The 23,045-nt window shown below is 43.5% G+C and overlaps 1 protein-coding gene across 4 annotated transcripts in view; it reads right to left on the bottom strand.

The window, feature by feature from the left end:
* rapgef2b (Rap guanine nucleotide exchange factor 2b) overlaps positions 1-23,045 on the bottom strand; it is a 99,879-nt gene that overhangs the window by 33,019 nt on the left and 43,815 nt on the right. For all 4 annotated transcript variants that reach the window (XM_061079055.1, XM_061079056.1, XM_061079052.1 and 1 more), the window contains exons 5-6: positions 16,291-16,366; positions 13,632-13,799 (exon numbers count right to left, since the gene is read on the bottom strand). In XM_061079055.1, coding sequence (XP_060935038.1) covers positions 13,632-13,799; positions 16,291-16,366 — 244 coding nt within the window. The remainder of the gene's footprint in view (positions 1-13,631; positions 13,800-16,290; positions 16,367-23,045) is intronic.

Raw genomic sequence — 23,045 nt, 5'->3', positions numbered from 1 at the left:
TAGATTATCCGAAGAGCGAGACGCCTGCAGCCTCCAGCGAAGAACTGTACGTTAAAAACCCAGCGGTGTGTGTTTGTGTGTGTGTGTAAGGGGAGCAGGAAGGGGGTGGGAGTGGGAGGAGGAGGGACGTGTGTGTATGTGTGTCAGAGGAGGGGGAGGAAGGAGGGGTGGTGGCGGTGGCATAGATGGGGAGGGGGGGAGACAGGACCTCCTCCCTTGCCCCACAGTGATGCCATAAGAGCAGCCTCTGGAGGGTTGATGGAGAGATGGGAAGAGGAGAAGGGCGTAGAGAGGCCGAAAAGTGGAAGGGAGATCACGGAGAGATGAAAGGAGAGGAGGACAAAAAAAGAAAGGGGTTTGAGGAATAGATGATAGAGGGATGGATGGATGGATGGGATCGAGGGAGGAGAGAGGGGGGGGGGGGGGCACAGTGCGAGTAATGCCATTGTCACGCTCGCTCCGGCGCAAGAAAGCGGCTGGAGCCGGTTGGCATGGCAACCGCATAAAGTAAAAAGGCCCATTTCCTGGGCGGGGGAGAGGAGACAGAAAGTGAGACAGAGGCACACTTCCTCTTAAAAGGAGAGTGAGAAGAGAAAGAAAGAAAGAAGTGCAGACGGAGAGGAAGAGTGGCATCGGGTGGAGATGCAGCTGGAGGAGAGGGGCAGAGGAGGGAGAGGAACATGGCTGCAGTGATGTCACTCCTCCGTCGCCGTCACTCAGCGGGGATAGCCATGGCAACTGGGGCGAGCTCGAGTCCCCCCCCCCGCACCCAATTCACCCACCCATCCAGCCCCGTACACACCCCCCTCCAGGGCCTTCAGTTGCTGTGGCGACGGAGGCAGCGAGACATGGCGAAATGAAGAGAGGGAGGGAGACGAGTGTGTTTGTAAGAGAGAGAGAGAGAGAGAGAGACAGTGAAAATAGACTCTGCCACTTCACTCTCACTCCACTGTAGTACAGCGAGCGGCGGCATCACTGACAGGGCGGCAAATAACAACTAAACAACACTCTGCTTTGTGAGATCGAGACAGAAAACATCAGTGTGTGTGTTTGTGTTGTGCATGTGTGTGTTGTTCATGTGTGTGCAGGTGACAGGCTTCTGCCTCTAGAGACCCTGGATATTGGATTCAGAGACAGTCCCTTATCTGAGGGTCTCCTGACAGACGTATATATATATATAGGAGGATTGAGATGCTTTAAATGACAGTTGAAACATTGCAGGTTTCAAGACAATAAACAACAGATCAGCAGATCATAGCCAGAACCTCAGTTCACAACCAAAAACACAAATAAGGCCTCAAAGGAGCCGTCACATTTCATTCTATAGAAAACGAAGGAGCACATCGCCAAACAGTGTCACACCTTTAAAAAAGTAGGACATCACATTTATTTTTTTATTTTCCGTTGTTTGTCATTTTGCTGTCAAAGCCCCGTCCAGACAGTGTCGGGCAGTTTTCTCTCATCTTGCTCCATCACTGTTATTTTCTTGTCATTTTGATGTTTTTTGATAAATGACAGACAAAACACTCGAGGCTTTTTGTGCACAAAATAACAAGAAGAAATACGAACAGATAAAACGCAATGTTAGCATCAACGCTACTGGTCAGCACATCATCTTGTTATCATTATCATGCATGATAAGGTTTAAATTATACAAAGAAATATATAAAAATTATTCTCCTTCCACAAGAATGCATGTTTGAAAAAGTCCAACAATCCATACCAAACATCTGACACATTCATTTTGTGTGTGTCTGTGAGCAGCTGAGGCTGGAGCTTTGTGTAACGATGATATAAAGAGCCGGGCTGCTGTGCCTCAGACAATGCCTAGAGAGCAGCGTACAACTGGCTGGCTCTGGAGCGGCTCCAGTCAAAGCAGTGGGGAGGTGAGTGGGAGGTTGTGGTGGGGGCAGGGAAGCTGGAGACCCGGGTATGACATCACCTCTCCTGCCCCGAGCCATGATGTAATGGATCCAACAACAACAAAAAAAAAGGCTCAGGTGCTTCGCTGTGCAGCCATTAACATCTACAGCAATCACCAGGGGGGTCAGCGGCGGTGGAGAGGCATCATTACATCACCGTGGCAACGGGGTGTGCGTCTAGGGAATATATCAAACCTTTCTGGCCAACCCCCCCCCCCTCTTGTTTAAAGCTTTCTAGGAACAAGCAGCCCATTTTTTCCCTGACTAATCACAAGATGAATGTATAGGCTAAAGAGGCAGGATGCATCGATCTTGGGGGATTGTGACAGTGATGTGAAAAACGCCACTTGAGAATAACGCAAATGCACTCATGCTCAATTGCCCTGTGTGCTAAATGCATGAGAGAGAGAGAGGGGGTGTGGCCTCGTCTGCCATTTGTAAACAGTCTGTGAACCCGCCTGCTCCGAGCATTTACAGCGTAGGACATGTGATGGCTTTTGTTTGCTGATGCGTACCATTAAAACCATAAAAACCCCATTACGCTGCAGCATGACACCAGCGCACCACACACACACAAACACACACACACACCAGCACACTCACACAGGGGGGTGATAGAAAAAGCGATCATTACATGGCATCTTCAAATTGTATCCACATCCTTCAACGTCTTTGTTCAACTCAGCAGAAAAACAGCGGAGGACCCAGCCGAGCACATTTCAAGCATTTTGACACCGATTCCAGTCAACATGTTTTCCAGCAAACAACGTGAATGAAACTCTGCATTTTTTTTTCTGCTTCACCATCACAACACAGCGGCGATAAAACAGTATTTCAGCATCGTTAAGCAGTCACATTTACCATCAGGTGCATACTTGCAGTATCAAGCAGTAAACACAGAAGCAAGCCAAACAACTCTGTCATATCTGGACTGCATGTGTGAGGTTCCTTTCCTTAACCAGTATTTCAGTCCAACAATATCCTTTGTGTCTCTCATGACCTCCCCGCATCCATTCTAGCTCGACAGCAAGAGAGTAAACACGGAGTGAAATACAGCGAAAACACACAATGACCAGAGGGATGCTACTATAACACACAATACAAAAGCATCTGAATACCTCAAGGTGTCTTTCTTTGTCGGAGTACACTGTTCATGACTATTTTTAGCTGCAGATTAGTACACATTTGGTTCATTGGTGAGTATTTATATGAGCATGATGGTGAGTATGTATACCAGCATGATAGTGAGTATTTATATGAGCATGATGGGGAGTATTTATACCAGCATGATGGTGATTGGGAAACAAACAAAGTGTCTATATCTATAACAGTGAAGGCAAATGTCACCCAGTGCAACAGCAGGGAAAACAGTGGAGATCTATGGTTCATATAAACTAGCTTTTGGATACACAGACAATACTAGCTAGAAGGATCGATACCTTTTTGGCAATGGTCTTTTAATGGGTTTTTGACAGTAATAAAAATAGAGAATTGATTATATCAAGAAAGGACACGTGAGACACAAAGGCATATATAGAATCAAGCAGTCTTAATCTCAACAAATTAAATTACATCTTGCAAAAGCCAAAATTCCATTTCCAGCCTTATCTGACCTGCAGTGAGTGAGCAGCAATTCTTCAGTATCTTGCTCAAGCCAACTTCCACTCATGGACACACGCCGACTATTTCAGGATCAAAACCCACTCTCACTTATTGATCTGTGTCTTCCCTCGATCGGCTGAATGTGTATGTAAGCCAACAGAAAGCCACATGCAGAGGAAACACAGCATTGCTGACTGCCAGCTAGGTGCATTAATCCCTGACACCAGTTCCATTTACAACACCTCTAAACACCATGGTTACAGTGAGAAAGGTGATCTAATGAAGAGACAGGGTTTTGCAGCCGCGTTGCAGCCCGTGGCATTATTTCATACATCACGCTGTTGTCACCTGCGTGCTGCTCTGAAAAGAATGTTGCCATGAACACGCGCAGCCGAGCGTGTTTAAAAAATTGTTTTATTAGCACATGCACAGGGGGCAAAACATCTGCTGTACCCATGCTGCAAGGTGCACACGTCAGAATGGGGGAGGAAAAGAGCTTCTGGAGAAACAGCGGTTAGTGAGTAAGATGGAAAAAGGTGATAATGAACAAGAGGTTTCCGAATCGGGTTATAGACTAACTGTGGAAGGTTATGAACTGGAAGTCTTTAACTTTACCGACACGGTGGGGGAGGAGGTGAAGTGAGGGGGTTTTATTGCGTCAGGCAGCTACAGGGAGTGAGTTTTAACCTTTGGGTTTCTTGCCCAATGTTCCGGTTTTCTCAACATTTCATGAGATATGAATGAAAAAAGCAGTAGATTTGAATGTTTCACACAAATTAGTATTCCTGAGTTTGTCTGCCAGTATAAAAAACCTTTGTTTTACAGACTTAACAATGCCTTTATGTATATTATATAATATTTCCTTGATTCTTAAGTTCTAAACATTTGCTTCTTATTTTCCCTTTTATTTGTAGTAATTTATAAGAACATTTATGGCTCAACTGTAAAATATCAAACGTTGTTTCGTCGACAAAAGGGTTGGATAACGATGTATTAGATCAACCGAAATATATGTATTGGAATTTTTTGTACTGCATTGGCCCCAAAAACCCTCGATAATTGGGCTTTAAATAATAGAATATGAACGTTTCTCTCTTTCAAACTGAAGTAAAAACACCAAACCACTGTGATCACAGTCTTCTATCATGCCTCACTCAATATTAAAGTTTGTATATGACGACTGTGCATCCAACACAAAACGAGACACGTACACAAATTGTATTTTAGACTCACAGAATTTTATTTTAACCCTTATTTACCCAGACGACTGAGACTAGGCATCGTTATTAATATCTCAAATATCTCCTGCAGCAGCTGCTTCAGCTCCGAGCTGAACAGATCAAACAGTTCTGCTTCCAATTGTTCGCAGAGATTGGGATCAGATTTAAGTGGCACAAACAACAAAAACAAGCGCGCTTTGTTATCCTCGCCACGCGGGCTCATTACCATCCAAATAAATGTCATCTGTCAACCCTTTTGAAAAATACTCAGCTTTCAAAAAGGTCTTTGAATGTCAAAACTGACATGAAAAGCACATCAAATGTCAGTTAGTGTGTTCTGTAACACCGGATGAGGAATGAACCACAGCTGGCTGTAAATGAGTAGCTCCGTTTCCTCTGCGGCACGAGGCAAAGTTTCACCGGAACTATCGAGCTGAAGACTCAAAACACCCAAAAATATCTGTTCCATTTCCATCAAAGCAAAACGTCTGATTTGTTGCTATGAATAACTATAAACACAGATTCTGCTTTTGGCGTCTGTGCTTAAAAGGAGATGGTTTTGAGAAGCAACAAAACAAATTTACTGCAACTCAAAATGCTTATTAACTGCATTAGATATTGTGGAGAATAAGTGAAGTGAGTTGTCTTTCATCAGTCACAATGTCCACGTTTGACAGTGAAGTATTTTTCACTGTCTTCGCTAATTAAAAAATACTGTAAAAGACCTCGAGCTGAAACAATAAGTTGATTAATTGGTCAAAACTAAATTAAACTGAAATGATCGATTGAACCTTGTCAAGAAATTTTCAACCAAAATGAGTTGGATCTTCAATCTATTTGCTTATTATCTTAGTTTTACAGTAAACTGAATGTGTTTATGAGAGAAGACAAATCATTCAAATCTGTCAACTTGGGCTTTAGGAAATTATGACGGGCATTTATATTTTATGCAAGTAAACATTAGTGAACTCATTGAGATAAATAATGGAACGATAGTGAAAACAAACAGCTGCAGCCTCGGAAAAAATTTGAGTGCAAACATAGATGAAGGAATGCAGGAGGCAAGAAAGCAATAAATAATAAAAAAAAAAGGTGGTGTACAATGAGACGTTTGCGTTTCACCGCTGCAGCGTAGACACAATGTCTATTCAAAACGCAGGCTTTTGTATCCGTGCACAGCCGAAGCAGAGCAGGTTGTCACAGAGGACAGCTCTAAAAATAGGAGCTCGGCTTTTCCTCGCCCGAGAGTGGCAGGTTTGCTCTCTGTGCTCTCGCATTTCTCAGCAGGTCTGACTTCTCAACACCTTGAGTTCTGATCTTTTTCTACCGCTTCCTTGCCATCCGCTTCGGCCTGCGTGACGACATTCTGGAATACGGTTACAGACCAAGAGGAAAGGGGCCACGAATGTCAGACGTGTCTTTAAACAGCTGGTTGATGCTCGGATAAGTACCTTTAAAAGCCATCATAATCAAACACTTAGCATATTAGCACAGCGCTATCGGAAGATCATCGCCACACTGACGCAAGAGCGGCTAAAAGCAGACACACAGCGGGAGCAGCAATGATCCAAAGAGCCTGAAGACAAGTCAAGATCCTTATCAGGAGTGCAGCAGTGTTTCAGCACCTCAATCAGCGTAATAGTCGCCATTATCTCAGTTTACACGACCATAAACCGCACCAGAAGTGATGTTTATCATTTCTCTGTCATCACTCGCCGACGTGATGAGGTCTGTTCTCACAGGAGCATTTTTACTCTCTGATCCAGACCAAGATAATATGTATGGAAGCAAAAGATGGAGTGATTTCTTTTTTTTTATTCTTATCAGGGCTCTTTTAGAATAATTCGATTTGTGTTGTGCTGTTGAGGCGATGGAAGTTGGGTGTGGTGCCAGCTTCCCTCTTCTTTGCCTTTATCAACCACCAAGTGCCATCAAATGGAAGGAATTCATTAAGGAGGTCTACAGATACAACAGATAGGGGAACAGACGCAGATAAACCCAACTGACAGAAGCACAGACGCCTAGAAAAGGTAGAAAAAAGACGACACACACACACTCACTATCACTTTCACGCAGACATATAGTAAACACAACAGATAACAGTGTTAATAGATACAGTACCTGAGGTTTATTGCATTCCTGGGAGCCAGAATAAGGAGAGAGCCGTGGAAAGAAGAGAAGGAGATGAAAGTTATCAAACATGTCGCCTGCCAGTCGAGGATGAGAGAGGTTGCGGGTGAAAGTGTCCCCGACATTGTGGTTTGTGTGTGTTATTTAAAACTGTTTTTAATGTTTTCCTATTAATGAGTGAATGGATAGTTAGACTTGATGATTCTCTGATTAAATGAGTCGATCCCCGTTTGTGTATTCTGCAGCAAACTGAGTGAAAGTAACTTTTAAAGAACCGCAGCCACCCCCTTCTTTTTCTGTAGTAATAATATCTGTGAAAATTCAATTTCAGTGAGCAACAGAAAACTTTATTCACTATGAAAACAAAGATTAAATCAACCTCCTGGCAAAGTCTCTCTCGTTCTTCTTCGACTTAGCACATTAATGAATATTCAAGGTAAAAATTCAACTTTCTCACTGCTCCTACTCAAGGACTGGTAGAGAACACACAGACACACGCAGTATTATTATTCTGGCCTGCACACACACATCCTTTTTTTTGAAGATGCCTGCAGATTACTGAACAGACCACTTCATCCTCATTAACACTGCAGGACGTTTTCAACCCCTAACCACACATTAATACTCCAATCATTATGTGCTATGTTTAGTAGGTTTTAAATTCACCTTGAAAACTGGTTGAACTACCTGAAAGACATGAGACTATTTGGTGGTGAATGTGGAATTTTGCACATTTTTTTTACTGATATTTGACCCAAGAGAGATTCAGCTTTGAACTGGAACGACCCCAGACAAACTGGGATGTCTGGTCTCCGTAGATAAGAAAATCAATACCACTGCCCTGTCTGTATGTTAAATATGAAGCCACAGCTAGCAGCTAGTTTGAGGAAATGGGGAAGAGCTGATCTAGAACCATAAATGAAACACAAAATGTCCTTTTTACAATATGTTTTTTAGTATAAAACTATTATATAAGTACGTGGTACACTCAGTATACCATGTAAGGTAACGGGATGTTGCAGATAATGATTGATTTTTCATCTTTTATCTTCCAGCCTTGACAACATGCAAGATCTGAAATCGTCAAAATGCAACTTTTAAAAAATAAACACATCGGAGAAACTGCTAACTTTATTTGCAGTCGGATCTTAAAGCCGTTTAAGTTGTGAGTAGATGAGTGAGCAATGTCATTGTCAAGGACACTCTCACAGAGCGCATGATTGCCGGTGGACACATTGGCTGTTAGGGGGATTAAACCTGTGACCCTCTGATTACAGGACGGCCTCCCTAACCACCAGGTAGCGCGGGTGGAGGGAGAGAGTGAAAGGAGTATTGATTGTCTGCCTCCTGCTGCTTGTATATTTATAGAACAGCTGTGTACGGGGCCTTGGATGCCCTCCTGGCCACGGAGTTAACCCAGAGGAGGAATAACACTCCTCTGCTCGGAGTCGTGTCTGGAGCTGAGGAGGTGTTTAAAAGAAGCGATTGAAAGGAGGGAAGCAAAAAAGACGACCGTGGGTGAAGGAGATTACTATAAATTACTGCATTATAATTTGTTATGGACAAAGCATTCAGAAAACATGACGCCTTAACAGAAGCAAATAGCACCATGTCATTTCAAACTGATTGACAGACAAAGCCCTTAAGAGAGCGGCTGAGACAGAGATCACAGTCGAAATATGTGTATGCATGCGTGTGCATATTTATACGAGTGTGTGTGCGTACGTGGTTCGACGGCACAAATGGCTGTTTATATTTAAGAGCAAGATAAAGTGCGCGATAAAGTGCAAAATGGAGAGGTGCTGAAAAATGGAGATTAGGAGCGTCTGCTAGGGAGAATATACAAAGATCAAGCAGTGTGGGGTTGTGTCTGTGTCAGAGAGAGACAGACAGAGTGATGCTAGAAATAACCGGTGTCCACTGTGAACAAGGCGCCCGAGTGTTAACCCGCAGCTCCGAGCACACAGGACACATGTTGAATACTAAACACTGTCCTCTTTCAAGGCCCTGATTTAACCACCAGCACATACTTTTATTTTTACACGTCTGTCATTAGCTCTTTAAATCCCCGGGTTGTCATCTTTGCTTCCAACGATGAGAAACTCAAAATTCAAGTCAAAACCACAAGTGCACGTTACTTTCTCGAGCGTTTTAGATGACAGCTTCAACTGCATTACTGAAATCACACGACGTGATACTTTGGGAAAGAGCATAACTTTCTTCAGTAAGTTATGGTGACATATAATAACAGGAGGAACTTACTCATACCATAAATCAGAGGGTTTTAATATTACCCAAGAAGAGGGAAAACGAGGCGTGGTCTTCGATAGTAAATCTGAACCGTGCCATTAAGCCAAAGCTTCCGTCTTTCACCTTAGAGAAATTGCAAAGGTCAATCCAATCCTTCCTGGACCAAGCTGAGACACTAATGCACACAAGAGAGAGAAGCTGTGGTGCAGCTCGGTCGCAGTTCCTCGAGACAGCTGTCTTCAAAGATGCAAACTCTACTGAGACAATCTTTTTAAGTTTTGTAGGTCAGATTCAAAAGGGGGATGATATCGTACTGCGCCAGAGGAAGAAAAACATCACTGATGGTTGAGATTAATGCTCCTATATATTCAGTTTTATGTTGACTTAGATAGATGTTATCCCACAGAGCCTTTAATATTTACCCTTTAACCTTTATCTCTTAATTGTGTCGACGGGACAGATATGTCAGTCACTTCTGATTGATTAGGGCAAAATAACATTTTCTTTCCCATATAAAACACAATTTCAGACTAAACTTTCTGATCTTAAACATCGACAGCATTGTTAGGTCAGATATTAAATCAGTGTTAGTGTTTCAGTCTCATTTTATAACTTAATAACTAAGTCCTATGTCTCCTGAACAGCATCAGAGAAACACAGATTTTAATATAAAAGCATATCACTCTGTTTTAAGTGTATTTAAAAACCAGGTCCACTTGTTTTGGAGAGGAGGAGACCTCTGTAAGATAGAAGCAACTCTTGCAACAATTCACACTCCCACAGACACACACAGGGCTGGCCACTGGTTTCCCCCAGCTGGACGATGCGTGCACCAGCAGAAAACGCTGCTAAATAATGACGTGAAAACAAAATGTCGATTCATCCTGATTATAAGGCCCCTTTGTGTTATGTTGTTCTTATCAATACACAAAAGTTCACGTCGAGACAATTTTAAGGTTCTGTATGAGCTCTGAAACAAACTGTCTCATCCAAATCTTCCAAGTGACAGTAATTGTTCAAATAGATTTAAAATGAAACTGTATTTACAGATTAATGAAATAATTTGCATTAAATGTAATCCCTGAGAGCATAATCACATCAGACAATAGCTGTGCCTCAGATCTTGGTGGAGGATGGGGGGAAGGTTTGTGCAAGTGTGTGTGTGTGTGTGTGTGAGCACTCCCACCGGGAGTCCCACTACTGGGTCAGCATTACATATTTTAGTTATTAAGCTGGCACTCTCCAGAGCAACATACAATGACTGAGCATGTTCAGGCTGTTGCCCAGAGACAACAGCAGCTCACACAGCTGTTCTCACGTCCTCATACTCTGGTCACTACGGGGGGATCGAACCTGTGACCTTGCGGTTACAACCCGCTCTCACCGCATGCATGCAAGGCCGTCCTGTGGCGAGCAGAGATTTCATATAGCAGGATAATGAGTTGATGCAGCACTGAGGACAAAGATTGGCATTGGCCCGTCACATCTCATCATCTTCAAAAAGCCATTCAGTTTCACATGAAGAGCCTCACTCTGCTTTTTTATTATAAAATAATTGATTTCATTTCAAATAATCTCATCCTCACTTAACTGAACTTTCAGATTTGTTTCCCTAATGATTTTTGCCTTTATAGCAGCAAGTGCATGATCAGATACATTACAGTCGTATCATTTTGAAATGAAACAAAGCAGTTTTGGTTACTTTGTAATCTTGGAAATGTATCATGTTGTGAAAGCGTTGTTGTTACTATGGACTGATTTAAACAGAAATCGAATCTGAGACAAACCTCTTTGGCCTAAATCCATAAGCTACATAGAAAATAGTTTGAATTTTCACTGGGAAAATCACTTTTCACTACTAAAAAATAAAAATAAGAGGCTATAAAAGTGTCAATTGCATGTTTTTGGAGCTACATCTCTACGTATTGGACTGGTGGTTTTGGAAAACAAGCAATTCAAAAACATTCCCTTCATCTCTGTGAAGCTGTGACGGACATGTTTCAGTATTTTCTTACATTTTTAGAAAACCTAAGTTTATCTGCAGTTTGATAAATTGTGACGATAATCATTTCGGCCGTACGTAAAACGGTTATGTTGACGGAATCAAACTGAAATATCTGGGCTGCCTTCAGAAGAGGGATTCCTCTAATGTTTTCACACCTGGCCTCAAGTTTACTTTGACAGGAGTGACTAAGCTGAATAAAAAAAACCTCTCCTACTGAAGAGATTTCCTTTCCTCAATCCCGAGTTCCTCCTCTCCGCATGTCTCACCTCCTAAATATGCCTCGGGGTAGGAGGGAGGAAAATCTGAGCGGTGCCAGGCGTTCTAAACGCTGGAGATTAGCTTTGCTATGTGGGCTTAGCATCCGTCCAGATTCATTGCTCTGTCACTCCCTCCGCCCCCTCTGTCATCAGCAGCTGCAGCAGCGGTGGCAGGCTGCACTCGTGTTAAGTTAGCTCTCCTCTTCCCCTACTGTACTTCTGAGTGCACTCGAGCACAGCCCATTTGGGACCGCCGGTTGCCATGGCACCGCTCCATCCTTCCCACAGGAACGACACGAGAGCGAAAAAAAAAAGAGCGGAGTGTGTGACGGGAGACGTCGGGCCATGAGAAAGTTCAGTGCGGTCTTCTGAATCCAAAACACAGGCGGTCTAAATTTAGAACGCAGGGTGGGGCTGCGCTGAGGCAGGAGCAAAGATGATGGTGACTACAGTTTTTTCCTTTTTAAGCGTGATTGTTCGGAGAGGAACCCGCACTCTGACAGAACCCCCGCCCCCCCCCCCCCCCCACGGGAACATCGGGAATGAAGGGAATGCAGTGAAATTGTGCAGAACAGGAAGACCTCTGTGCAGCAATTGCATGCTGGGTATTTACATCATTAATGTGAACATGCTCTGCTTCCTATTCCCAGAGAATGGAAACACAGTGGGGAGAACGTCTGGTGCAAGACAACAACAGGCAACTGTCTCTTCCTACTGCTGGAGTCGAATCCCTTCAGAGGGGCAAAGTCAATACTCTGCGCCATGATTGGATCTTTAAAAAGTCTGAATACATTTGTCAGGTGGGACTCAGGAGGGAGAACGGGTTGTTCACTAATCAGAGGGTCGGGGGTTCGATCCCCAACTTTACAGTGTGCATGCTGAGGTGTCCTTGGAAAAGACACTGAGCATTACAAATTACCCCCGACAGCTGAATATGTGAATGATGATGTGTGATAGGAAACACTGCAAAGAAGCAGCTTGGGAATCAGAAAGATCCATGAAACAAGATGATGTCTGTCTCCCTCAACTTTCTCCTGTTCCAAAACTTCTCCTCAACAAATCAGTCACAATATATTCTCATCTTTAACTGCCATCCTTATTTAAAACTAGCCTACATTAATATAATGCAAAAACACTTATCAATTAAAGGCAATGGAATCAACCAATATTATTTAAGCTGAGGTGCAACAGGAGACACACTACTTTGCAACTTTTTAAGACTGTTGGTTGTCCATTCTGCTTGATACAAACTTATTGTGAACCCTTGTTACAGGTGCTTATCATATTTGTGAGTGATTTCTCCAGATCAGTTTAATTTTAATACTTTAGAGGCCACAATATGTAGTGTTGCACAATTTATCCACGAGGCGAAGGCGTGTTTGAGAGACGTCCAACAACTGATGTAATTCGTTATTTCCAACTCCAACAATCACGTTATATTCATCTCAAACCCCTTGGTGAGGTCTCAACCCACCACATTAGAGACAATGCTTCCAAACTAAACTAATTCCAGCTCCAATGGTTAGATGGTTGGATGATGATCACACAGCAACATGCTTTTTGAGAAAATATATTCTCCGGGGCACTCGTCACTAGTAAAGCCAAGAAAACAACGATTGTATTCACTGCTATGATGCTCTTAAGTGTGTTGTGCAGGGTGTACAGGGAGTTGAAGTGCATTCGCTGGACAAAAACACTGCAAAAATATCGCATATTGGAGGGTTTTTCTAAAAAAACACGAGCACAGACAAACAGGGTTTCTGAAGAAGCATTTGCGATGCTCAAAGAATTGCAAATACTCTTATTAGAGAGAGGACTGTGACACACTGAAGTCAGCAGGAGCTACAAAACAAACAGAAGAACCGCAACTCTAATGGAGCTAGAATGGGAAAGACAACAATTCAACACTACAGGGAGGACAGATCACAGCAAGGATTGGGAAAACAAGGCCACTGTAGTAAGAGTTCCCTTATCAAGCAAGGGACGACACACAAACACACAACAACCTACAACCCAGAGTTAGCTACGACCAGCGAAGACGGAGGAAACGGGACGACAACACAAACCTTCGGCTACGCTCTGAAGAGGGACTGCACAACAGGGTCTAATGCAGAAAACTTGACACACAAACAAGAGCACAAAGACGGCAAAACACAGCAACACTACGCTACTTCAGTGGGTACACAGCGATCCGCTGCAGCGAGGGGGGGGGGCGCAAACACACAACACTGCATGTGCAACTCACCGTGTGGTATCCCCGGGCTATGGGCGGCTTCCCGGTGGGGTACGGATCCACTGTGTCAATGATGGTCTGCCTCTCCCCCTTCTGGTTGATCTTCCGGAAGCGCCGACGGGATTGTCTGTGCGATGCCTGCCGCTGGAAGTACTCCTCATTTTCATCCATATAGTCCACCTGGAAATGATGGGGAGCGGAGGGGAGGGAGAGAGAGAGCGAGAGGGAGAGAGGGAGAGAGAGGGAGTTACTGTTTTCGTCCTCATTCACGCCCCATCCCCACTCCCATCCCGAAAAACACAAACACTCATCCCAAAAACCCCACCCTCCTCCGCTACTCTACCATTCCTCCACCTCCTCCTCCTCCTCCTCCTCCTCCTCCCTTCCTTCTGCCTCTCTCGGTGCGTAAAAATAGAAGTGTGTGTGTGTGGGCTTCACGTTGCACACCTACGTCAAAGGGCGCTCGCAACGAGATAAGAGACAGAGAGGGGAGAGAAGCAGAGGCTGGAGTGGGGATTTGGGATGGAAGGAGGTTGAAGGGACTGATGGGGAATAGATTGAAGACGAAGGCTGGCAGAGTAGAAGATGAACACAGAAACAGAGATGCTCTCGACTCTGCTAAACACATTAGAGATTAAATAACACGTTAAATCAGGTTGGAAATCCCCCAAAAAATACATTTTAAAGTGGAAACTGGCGCAGAATGACACTTTTAACATGAAAGTCGGTGAAGTCATGAACAGTTTTCTGAAGTGTTTCTGGCTGAATGTTTCTTAGATGAGACCACACTGCTCCCTGGACGCTTCGGGTCAGGACGGAACGATACATCTAAGTTCTTCTCTTTTTCCTCTCCTCTTTAAATGTTGGGACTATTCCTCCTCTCCTGCCACTTTCACTGCGGCTTCACATTTCACACCGCTCAGCCTTCGGGATTACACCGCCAAAATCTCTCCCTCCCTCTCTCTCTCTCTCTCTCTTTGCCGTACCAACTGCTGCCATGACAACGGCAGGGGAGTTGTGTGTGAGCGAGACTAAAAGTGTGATTGTGTGTCTAATTGCAAATCTGAGCAGTGTGTGTGTGTGTGTTTGTGTGTGTGTACAGTACGGACACACGAGCGGCTTATTTTACGTTTTTTTTGCAGGTCTGTGTGTGTGCATCTCTCCTGTGTGTGATCTTTGTGTTTCTATGTTGCAGCGGCGCACAAAAAAAAAAACTCTGGCTGATTATAGGGCGGGTTGGCACCTATAATAGCAAGTGGGGTAAGGCCACCAATTGTCTGTAGTGAGCGGCGCAGAGGGGTGTTATTACTGGGAGTTTGTGTGTCTGATACAGAGGAGGCTCAGTTAACAGAAGCAACCCCCCCACCCCCCTTCTACAGCGTACATCCATGGAGACGCAGCAATTACAACATGTGAAAGGAAGATTACTGACATGCTCTGTGCCAACCAGTCCTTATTTCAAACTATTTCAAGACTCTGGTTATATTTGATGCATTTCCTTTACCAATATGGCACAGGATGGATCTGTATGTGATAGAAATGGTGGAGAGTATGTTAGATAGAAGCGTGTGTGTGAGTTTAAAGAGGCATGCTACGTTAGAAACCAGATCAGAATATGTATTTAGCAGTTTGCAGAAAGAATAGTGTCTTATACCGGCTTAATTAACAAGATAGTGTGTAATTTGGCTGGTTGAAGTAAAGGGAAGTCAAAATATTTGGTCACAGCTCTCAGCACACCGGGGCTACATCCAGAATAATATGTTTTAGTTATAAAAATTAACCTGTTCTAACATTTGCTGGTTTTCAGTCTTGAGATAATTAAAGGAAAAATCATTTAGATGATGAAAAATGTTATTATTGGAGTATGAAGTCCTACTTCAAGTAAAAATTCTAAACATGTTCTTTCTCTCACTTCTCCGTTCTGTCTCCTCTGTTAGTAAACTGGATATTTTTGGGGTCATGCCAGTTACTTGGACACGATATAGACAAGGCAATGAATCGGCTATTTGAGAAATGAATCTTTATAGCTGTGGTGTATTTGTCGTCCCTGCAAGTGGTTTTCATGGTTCTCTTGTTGGTTTGTGGTGTTGCATCACACAGACAGATCTGATCGTGATATGAGATTAACAGCTGTTTGAAATTTGCACAAGGTCGATTTTGTTTGGAATATAGGCTACCACCGCGGCCTTTAGTGCATTTATTGTGATGTTCGGGCCTCTGGGTTTTCTACTCCACAGATGACTCCATTGTGTTGCTACCTCTTGCCTCTGTGCCCCAGAGAGACGGTGACGATAGTTACTCAACAGCTTCTTCTGTGAGTCAGCGTTTGCTTTTCCATCAGAAGTGGGACAGAGCTTCTTCCCAGGCGTGCACTCACATAACCCCCCCCACACGTTGGAAGGACTCCAGCAAGGACACGGTTAAAATACGGCCCGTGCTTTAACGCGGCAATAAAATATCGATAGGTGGTGCTTACACAGATTATTCTAAAACGTCCCGGGGCAAACTGTCAAAGGCATTACACTAAATTACTCTGTTCTGTGCAGCTTGTTGACCCAATGGTTCTCTCACATTATGTAAATTACTATATCAACGATTGTAATTTTAAGGTATAGAAACATAGAAGACAGATGAATATGTTTTTTATAAGAGTCTGAACATTGGGACTCACCACAATCATCTCTGAGGGTTCCAGGACGATGCACTCACATCCGCGTCGCAGACTGCCCGCTGATCGCTTTCCAAAACTAGAAGAAAGAAATGTGAATCATTAAAAGAAAAACCCAAAGAATGAATAAGTCAACCTAAAGTGGAGACAACGTTATATTTGCCGGATGAATCCATGACTGAAAGCACCTTCGCATATTCGTTCTGAGCCACTTGGATGTATGCGTGCGCCTATAAGAAGCACTGGGCCACACATTTTGATGATGCAGTATGGAACTGTGGTTTATAAATGTGAAACAGAGCAGCATTGACTGTACAGTTCCTTCTTTCAGCCGTCACCCCCCCCCCACCTGGAGGGAGACATCCGCCTCTGGAAAAGTTCACTCTCATGACGTCACAGTTTGTAAAGTACGTCTCGCTCATGACGAGGGGGCAACCGGGGGGGGAATATAAAAAAAACAGCACAGATCAAAAGTGCCTTAAAGAAAAAAGGCAGCGGCCATGGAAACTCCGAGCATGAGGAGATCCAAACTTGTGGGTTTGGTAGAGAAGGGCGTCTTTGTCCAGCGCCCGACCTCAACGCAGACACATAAGGGCCGTCCTTGTTTGTTATTTTTAGCGTCTTTTGATAAAGAACGTGAACCCCCGTCCTGTTGGTTTGCTGATTGCTTCGTTAGATAAACTCCACTGACCCAAAAAGAACAGAATGCCTTCAGGATAGTGTTCTTTCCCTCATGCTGTGCATCGCTGCTTGTCATTTTTATGACTGAAGAGCCACGATTATAGACTAGAGGTACATATTTTACTGAAGTCAAGGTGGCCTGGAAGTCGAAAACATTAAATTGTTACAGAACCTTTAGTGCTGACATAATTATGTCAATGTCAATTTTGTCAATTAGAGAAATATATATATATTTATAATGATTTGTTGGTTGATATTGTTTCTGTCCATCTTTGACATCGATGAAACCAAATTAAATGTTTATTTTTTACTGACATTTAATACACAATGAGCAATTTCACGACTTTTAACAGACTAAAAAAAGTTGATGCATTAGGAAAGTTACTAACATTGTACTCAGTTCAAAAACTGCGTCCAACGATATATAACAAATTCTTCAAATTGATAAAACTGCAGGCGTGTTGACTTTTCCTCAGCGCTCCCAGATGAAGTGAGCAGTGAGCAGCGGTGTGTGGCTACCTGCCCCGTGGCTGTGGAGGTGGAGGTTTTCATCAATCACGCCGACAGGTGCACACCTCGGGCACAGCGTGGTCTAAATGCTTTGGAGCCCGGGGCCTGTGGCTGCATGCGGCGGGTATACAGCTCGATCGGGATGTGAAATAAACACCAGGCGGCTGTAAAGAGCGGCTGCTGCTCTACCTGCCACTTTGGCAATGGACAAATAATGATTTTTTTGTTGTTGTACCTTTCATTTTCTACGAGTCGATTTAGCTGGCTTTGCTTTTTCTCTTTCTGCCTCCTCTTCACTGACGAGCCTTTGTGGGGTTCTGTGTTTTCTTTTTCTCTTTCGTCAGCCGTTCTGTTGTTTCTGTGCCAGAGCAGCGATTTTTCACTCTTTTTTGTTTTTAATTTGTCAACTTTCTGATGCCGTTTGAACAAATAACTCTGTGTGATTCATAGTTTTCTGTTTGAGGATAAACTGAAATCAAAGACAACGTGAATGACTGGCCAGGCCACAGCGAAACGCAGTCGGAGGGTTAATGCTGACGGCTGCAGTTTGCTTTGCCTGAGCTTCAGTTTAATGCCTTTCAACTCCGCTCGCATCCCTGACATACACGAGCCTCGGATTCCACCACAGGGCCAAACAAGCTCTACAGAACGCAGGGCTTACGCTGTATTTTCACTCACGTTCCAGCAAGAAGACAATTGCTGTAATTCTCTTGCAACTTATTTCCAGCGAAAAGATGATTTGTCAGCTGGGCAGCGGCTTCAGAAGGACGAGCGAATGCTTTTGATCTGGGTTTACAGGCATCTGGAGTCGGTAGCAGCTCTGATCCTGTCGAGCCTCCCTTGGCTCAAAAAGGGAGCAACGCCATTCCACCCTTTCTGCGTCGGGAAACACGTTGGGCCACCAAACGCAAACACCCGGGTGACACGTTCAGTCATGTTCCTCCATTACATTCCTGACATTAATAATCCAATCCTCCATTTTGCAGGAGACAAGTGCCACTGGCAATGTGAGATATTAAAGAGGGGATTATGAAAGTGAAGCGTGGGAGGGTTTTTTTCCCAACACAAAAAACGTCTTGTTTGGAGATTATAGCCTCCACTGCTCCATGACGAGTTATGAGCAAATATTAACACCAAACCTGCCGTGTGGCTGAATGTATGCTAGAGAACAAACACAATTCTCCCAACAAACACTTGGTTGCACCGGAGTGTGGGAATCTCTGCGGGAATCACCACCGTCACACGGCAAACACTGCAAAGTTTCACCTGTGCAAATATTTAATTTTATTAGCAGATGATGCCAAAGTGTGTGCTGAAGAATCCAGTCACACAAGCAGAGGTGAGTTGTGTGTGTGTTCCAACTGCAGAGTGTGTGCATGTGTTGGCTGACAGAACCTACAAAACCAGATGAGATGATGGGGAGTGATAAGGAAGTTTGCTTGAGCAGGTACGCAAGTCTTATGTAACACAGCACAACTCCGGGCCTTTCAGAAACCAAATGCTGCCAATAGCTCTGTGTTTATATCTGAGTACTTTTGCATCCTACCGTTGAACAAATAGTTATCTCCGTTTTGATTGAAAGGGTGATTTGCCTCACGTGTTGTTATATGCTTTAGTAGCTTATAATCACATTGATCTTACAAACAATTCTGTCTGTAGCATAAAAATCTAAATCAAAATCATGGCATTTGAAATTTAGATTTTTTTTAAAGTGCCAATACATCCAACTTGGCACACGGCAATGTGCAAATGCTTTAAAAACCAAACAAATGTTCAGAGTAACTAAACCAGTATTTAAAGGAATAGTACAACTTAAGTGCTGGAAAATCACCAAAGTTGTGACGCTTCTTGTAAAGGACAATTCTGACCTTGGTGTTTCTGGCTGACTGTTGCACCTGTTGTCCAAAGATGATGTGTAGACGATACCATTGGTTACCAGCATATTAGACTGTTTCATAACATTTGACAAAGTCTGACTGTGCTTTTGGTTAATGCTCCATGAAACCAGGAAACGAAAACAACAATTAAGTCAAAGAAATCCAAATTTTTCTATCAAGATTAAAAACATTATATCATGGTAATACTGTATTTTTAGAGAATGACAGTGTTCCCATTAAAATCCAACAAAATTTGTATTTCTAGAGCTAGCAGATTAACAGCTGCAGGCTATTACATGGGAGAGATCCTTTACAGCTTCTGTGCGATTGCTCCATTAAACTGCTCCCAAATTAGCTTATTCTGACATCAGACACTTATGAGTATTATGTGTGAGCCGGTTGCAGACAGGCAGCCAGTATCTCATTTACTAAATAAACCCTTCAGCTCTCTCTCTCTCTCTTTCTCTCAGTTGACTGACTGACAGCTCTCCTGCCTCAGCGGCCTTGCATTCTTACCCCGTTACACAACAGGCCCGGGTGTCTGGAATGTCACTCCCCATGCATCACCGGCCTTTCGCTCGGCGAGCCCGACAGCCCAGTGCCGAAGCCTCAGATCCATTCTGCCGACTGACTGAACCAGTGCAATCCCTAATCTGCAACCCCCGGTCTGAGCCGGAGGACGAAGGTGAATGGCGAGGAAGAGGAGGGAGGGAGGGCAGGGGGTCTCCTCACTCTGTTAAGCTGTTTAGCCGAGTAACTGGTGAGATCACAACTGATTTTTTAACCCACCAGACCCTTGAGAAGGATGAAGATTAAACTCCCCGGTTATGCAAGACCTTGGACCCAGCAGAGGAGGGGAGGTCAGGAATGGGAGGAGGAGGAGGGGGATTCTCTGGAGTGATTGCTCTGTTAATCAAAAGAGCATCCAGTTTCAAAGGGTTTACCAACATCCCCACAGAGCGGCAGCTGACCGTCCAGCCACCTCTTGCCCTCCAAAACATAAACAAGATTCCTGATAGTAACAGCGTGGCCACACCACACGGGCAGGATGCCTCACACCTGTGCCGTGCCACTTCGGCTCGTGACTGTTAATTCCCAAAATAAAACCACACTGACGTTATAATGGCAGAGAGAAAAGGCCACTGAAGAGGAGAGTTGAGAGTTGAGAGCGACTTGGCTCACCAGCTCAAAACTTTTTCAATCAATCATCGCCCATCAATCATTCATGTCCAGCACATTCCCCCCCCCCACAGCAGGAGCTCCATTGGTGTTTTGGTTTCAAAGTTGCCCAAAAGTGGCGCCTGACATGAAGAGCACACACCCCTTCTCCTGGCAGCCGACTCAAATTCCAAAATAACATCAAAGTCATTCTCCACATTCCAGACTTGAAGGATTTACTGGAACCAGCTCCCGTGTTGCAGAACAGTCAGTTTTTTAAATTACAACCCCAAAACAACTTAAAAGTTTTTCGGTAGCGCTTCGGTGAATCACGCACAGGATTTAAATGCTTCTGCTGTCGTCTGGACACTCACCCGACTGCCTGCCCACGCTGCTCCCGGAGAGACACGGCCACCTGATAAGATAAAACTGGATCCTCTCTCGTCTTTCTGTCCCACTGCTGTTAGTCCACAGTAAGTCCCACAAGCACGTCTCAAGTCCCGAGACTTTGGTGTGACTGCGGCATATCGTTCCTGTGCACGCCCGAGTGCTGCTGCCTCGGATTTGTGTGTGAGAATGAGAGTGTGTGACTCTGAACGTGTGTGTGTGTGTGTGAATCAGCCTGTGTCCGATGGCTCTGCCCCCTTTCTCTCTCTCGTCCCTCCCTCTCTCACTGTGTAATGTGGTGTATTGACTCCATCCAGCATTCCAGCGTACGACTCACTTCCTGCTACTGAGTTATGAGCGTGTACGTGTGCGTGCGCGTGTTATGGAAGGGAGGGTATGTGCCGACAGCCTCAGTCCTTCCCTTTCAGAAGAAGTTATTCATGAACGATGACAACTCCGTACACAATGTTAAACCAACTCATTTTGAAATACTTTGAAAAAGTTAGGTGAACTTAAAATGTCTATTACTATCAGAACAATTTGATGTATTTTACATAAGAAATGTTCTTTTAATATCCATGTACTGTTAACTTCAGCCTTGCAGTTTCATCAAGTGCACAATAATAATATTAATAAACAGTGATGTTTTCCCTTCAACAAACTTTAAATCATACATATCAATTAGCACTGATCCCAGTCTGAATGTGGCCGCTAACAAAACAGCTAAATGTAATGATCAGGCAGAAAGGCTCATATTAGACTTAAAACTGCTTTACTGGTGAAAAAGAAACATTAATGAGGGATTAAATCTAACAAACAACTTTTGTCAATACTTAACACAAACATACCAGAGCCTGATCTTTATACGTGTGTCCAACTTATTCTCTTTATAGGATTTAATGGTGCACGATGATAAAGTTTGGGGAAGCTGACAAAGACAGAAAATGAAGGTCAGAATTGAAGCAACAGTGGAGGAAGTTTACTTTCTATTCCACCTTGGGTGAAGCTATAAAAATAACAACCTGGATCCATCAATTCCCAGAACAAACTGTTCTAATACAAACCTGAAGTCATTAAACCTGGGGCGGGGAACATTTATCCTATCAAGGGCCCTTTAACTTTTCATATTAAAGTATTGGTGCCTAGCTTTAGCAGACATATGCCGTGCAACAACAGTTAATATAAATCTTGTGTAACTTTTGTTGGACCTGGTATAAGTTGTCTTATGATAGGAGGGAGCGTCTCCTGCTCTGAATGGATTATGACTCTGGAACAACAGTTATGGGAATCGTTGCTACTTATCCATGTGAGTAGTTAAATCACACTTTAAGACCATTCCTATCCTGGGAATCGAACACTGAGAAACACACGAGTAAGATCTGCATTCGCTCAATTGGTGAATAACTTTATCAGTGAATTGTGATTTACAGTCACAAAAGAGTCTGTCTGGGCCGCTGCTGCGGTCAAGAAATGTTGCAAGCTACTGAAACTTATTCCAGATAATGTAAATAAGTAAAGCTGACAAATTCTGGTTACTGGTATGAGCTGATTCAGAAGTCATGTGGTTATGGTTTGTCTATGGTAAGACTGATGATCAGGAAATGGGGTTGATGACCTGACAAAAGATTTCCACTCATGTCATTAAAAGGCAAACGGCAGCAAGGGAAGTGAAACAATATTAAGGCTAAAGGCACATCAGAGGTGGAAGTTTCACACAGTGTGATATTAATACAAATATTATTAAATGTTTATTAAATACCAAAGTTGGAAGCTCCAACTAAATATTGAGGTGCTTTTTCTGTTGCCGTCTATTTAAATCACTATTTCAATGTTTCATTTCATTTAAAGTCTTTGGGTATTTTAAGACTTTTGTCTATTGTTTGGAAAAAGTTGCATATTTGCAGAAAAACCAAGAGTTGCAGCATCAACACTTCTTATTTAAATTCAGTTTATTTTAGAAATGTCACCATGTTTGCAACTTCTCTGAAACTCCACCACAGCTTCTGTGCCAAAGTGTATTTTAAAACCAGAAATATCACACTTTTATTTATATAAACCTGAAGAAATTGCCAAGATCAGACTTGAGAAGAACAGTCTGGCTGAGCCGAAAGAAGAAAAGAAAATAGAACAGGTGCAGCAGCAGCT

Source organism: Limanda limanda, chromosome 10, assembly GCF_963576545.1.
Source record: "Limanda limanda chromosome 10, fLimLim1.1, whole genome shotgun sequence".
Classification (NCBI taxonomy): domain Eukaryota; kingdom Metazoa; phylum Chordata; class Actinopteri; order Pleuronectiformes; family Pleuronectidae; genus Limanda; species Limanda limanda.
This window is presented reverse-complemented; position numbering and strand designations above follow the sequence as displayed.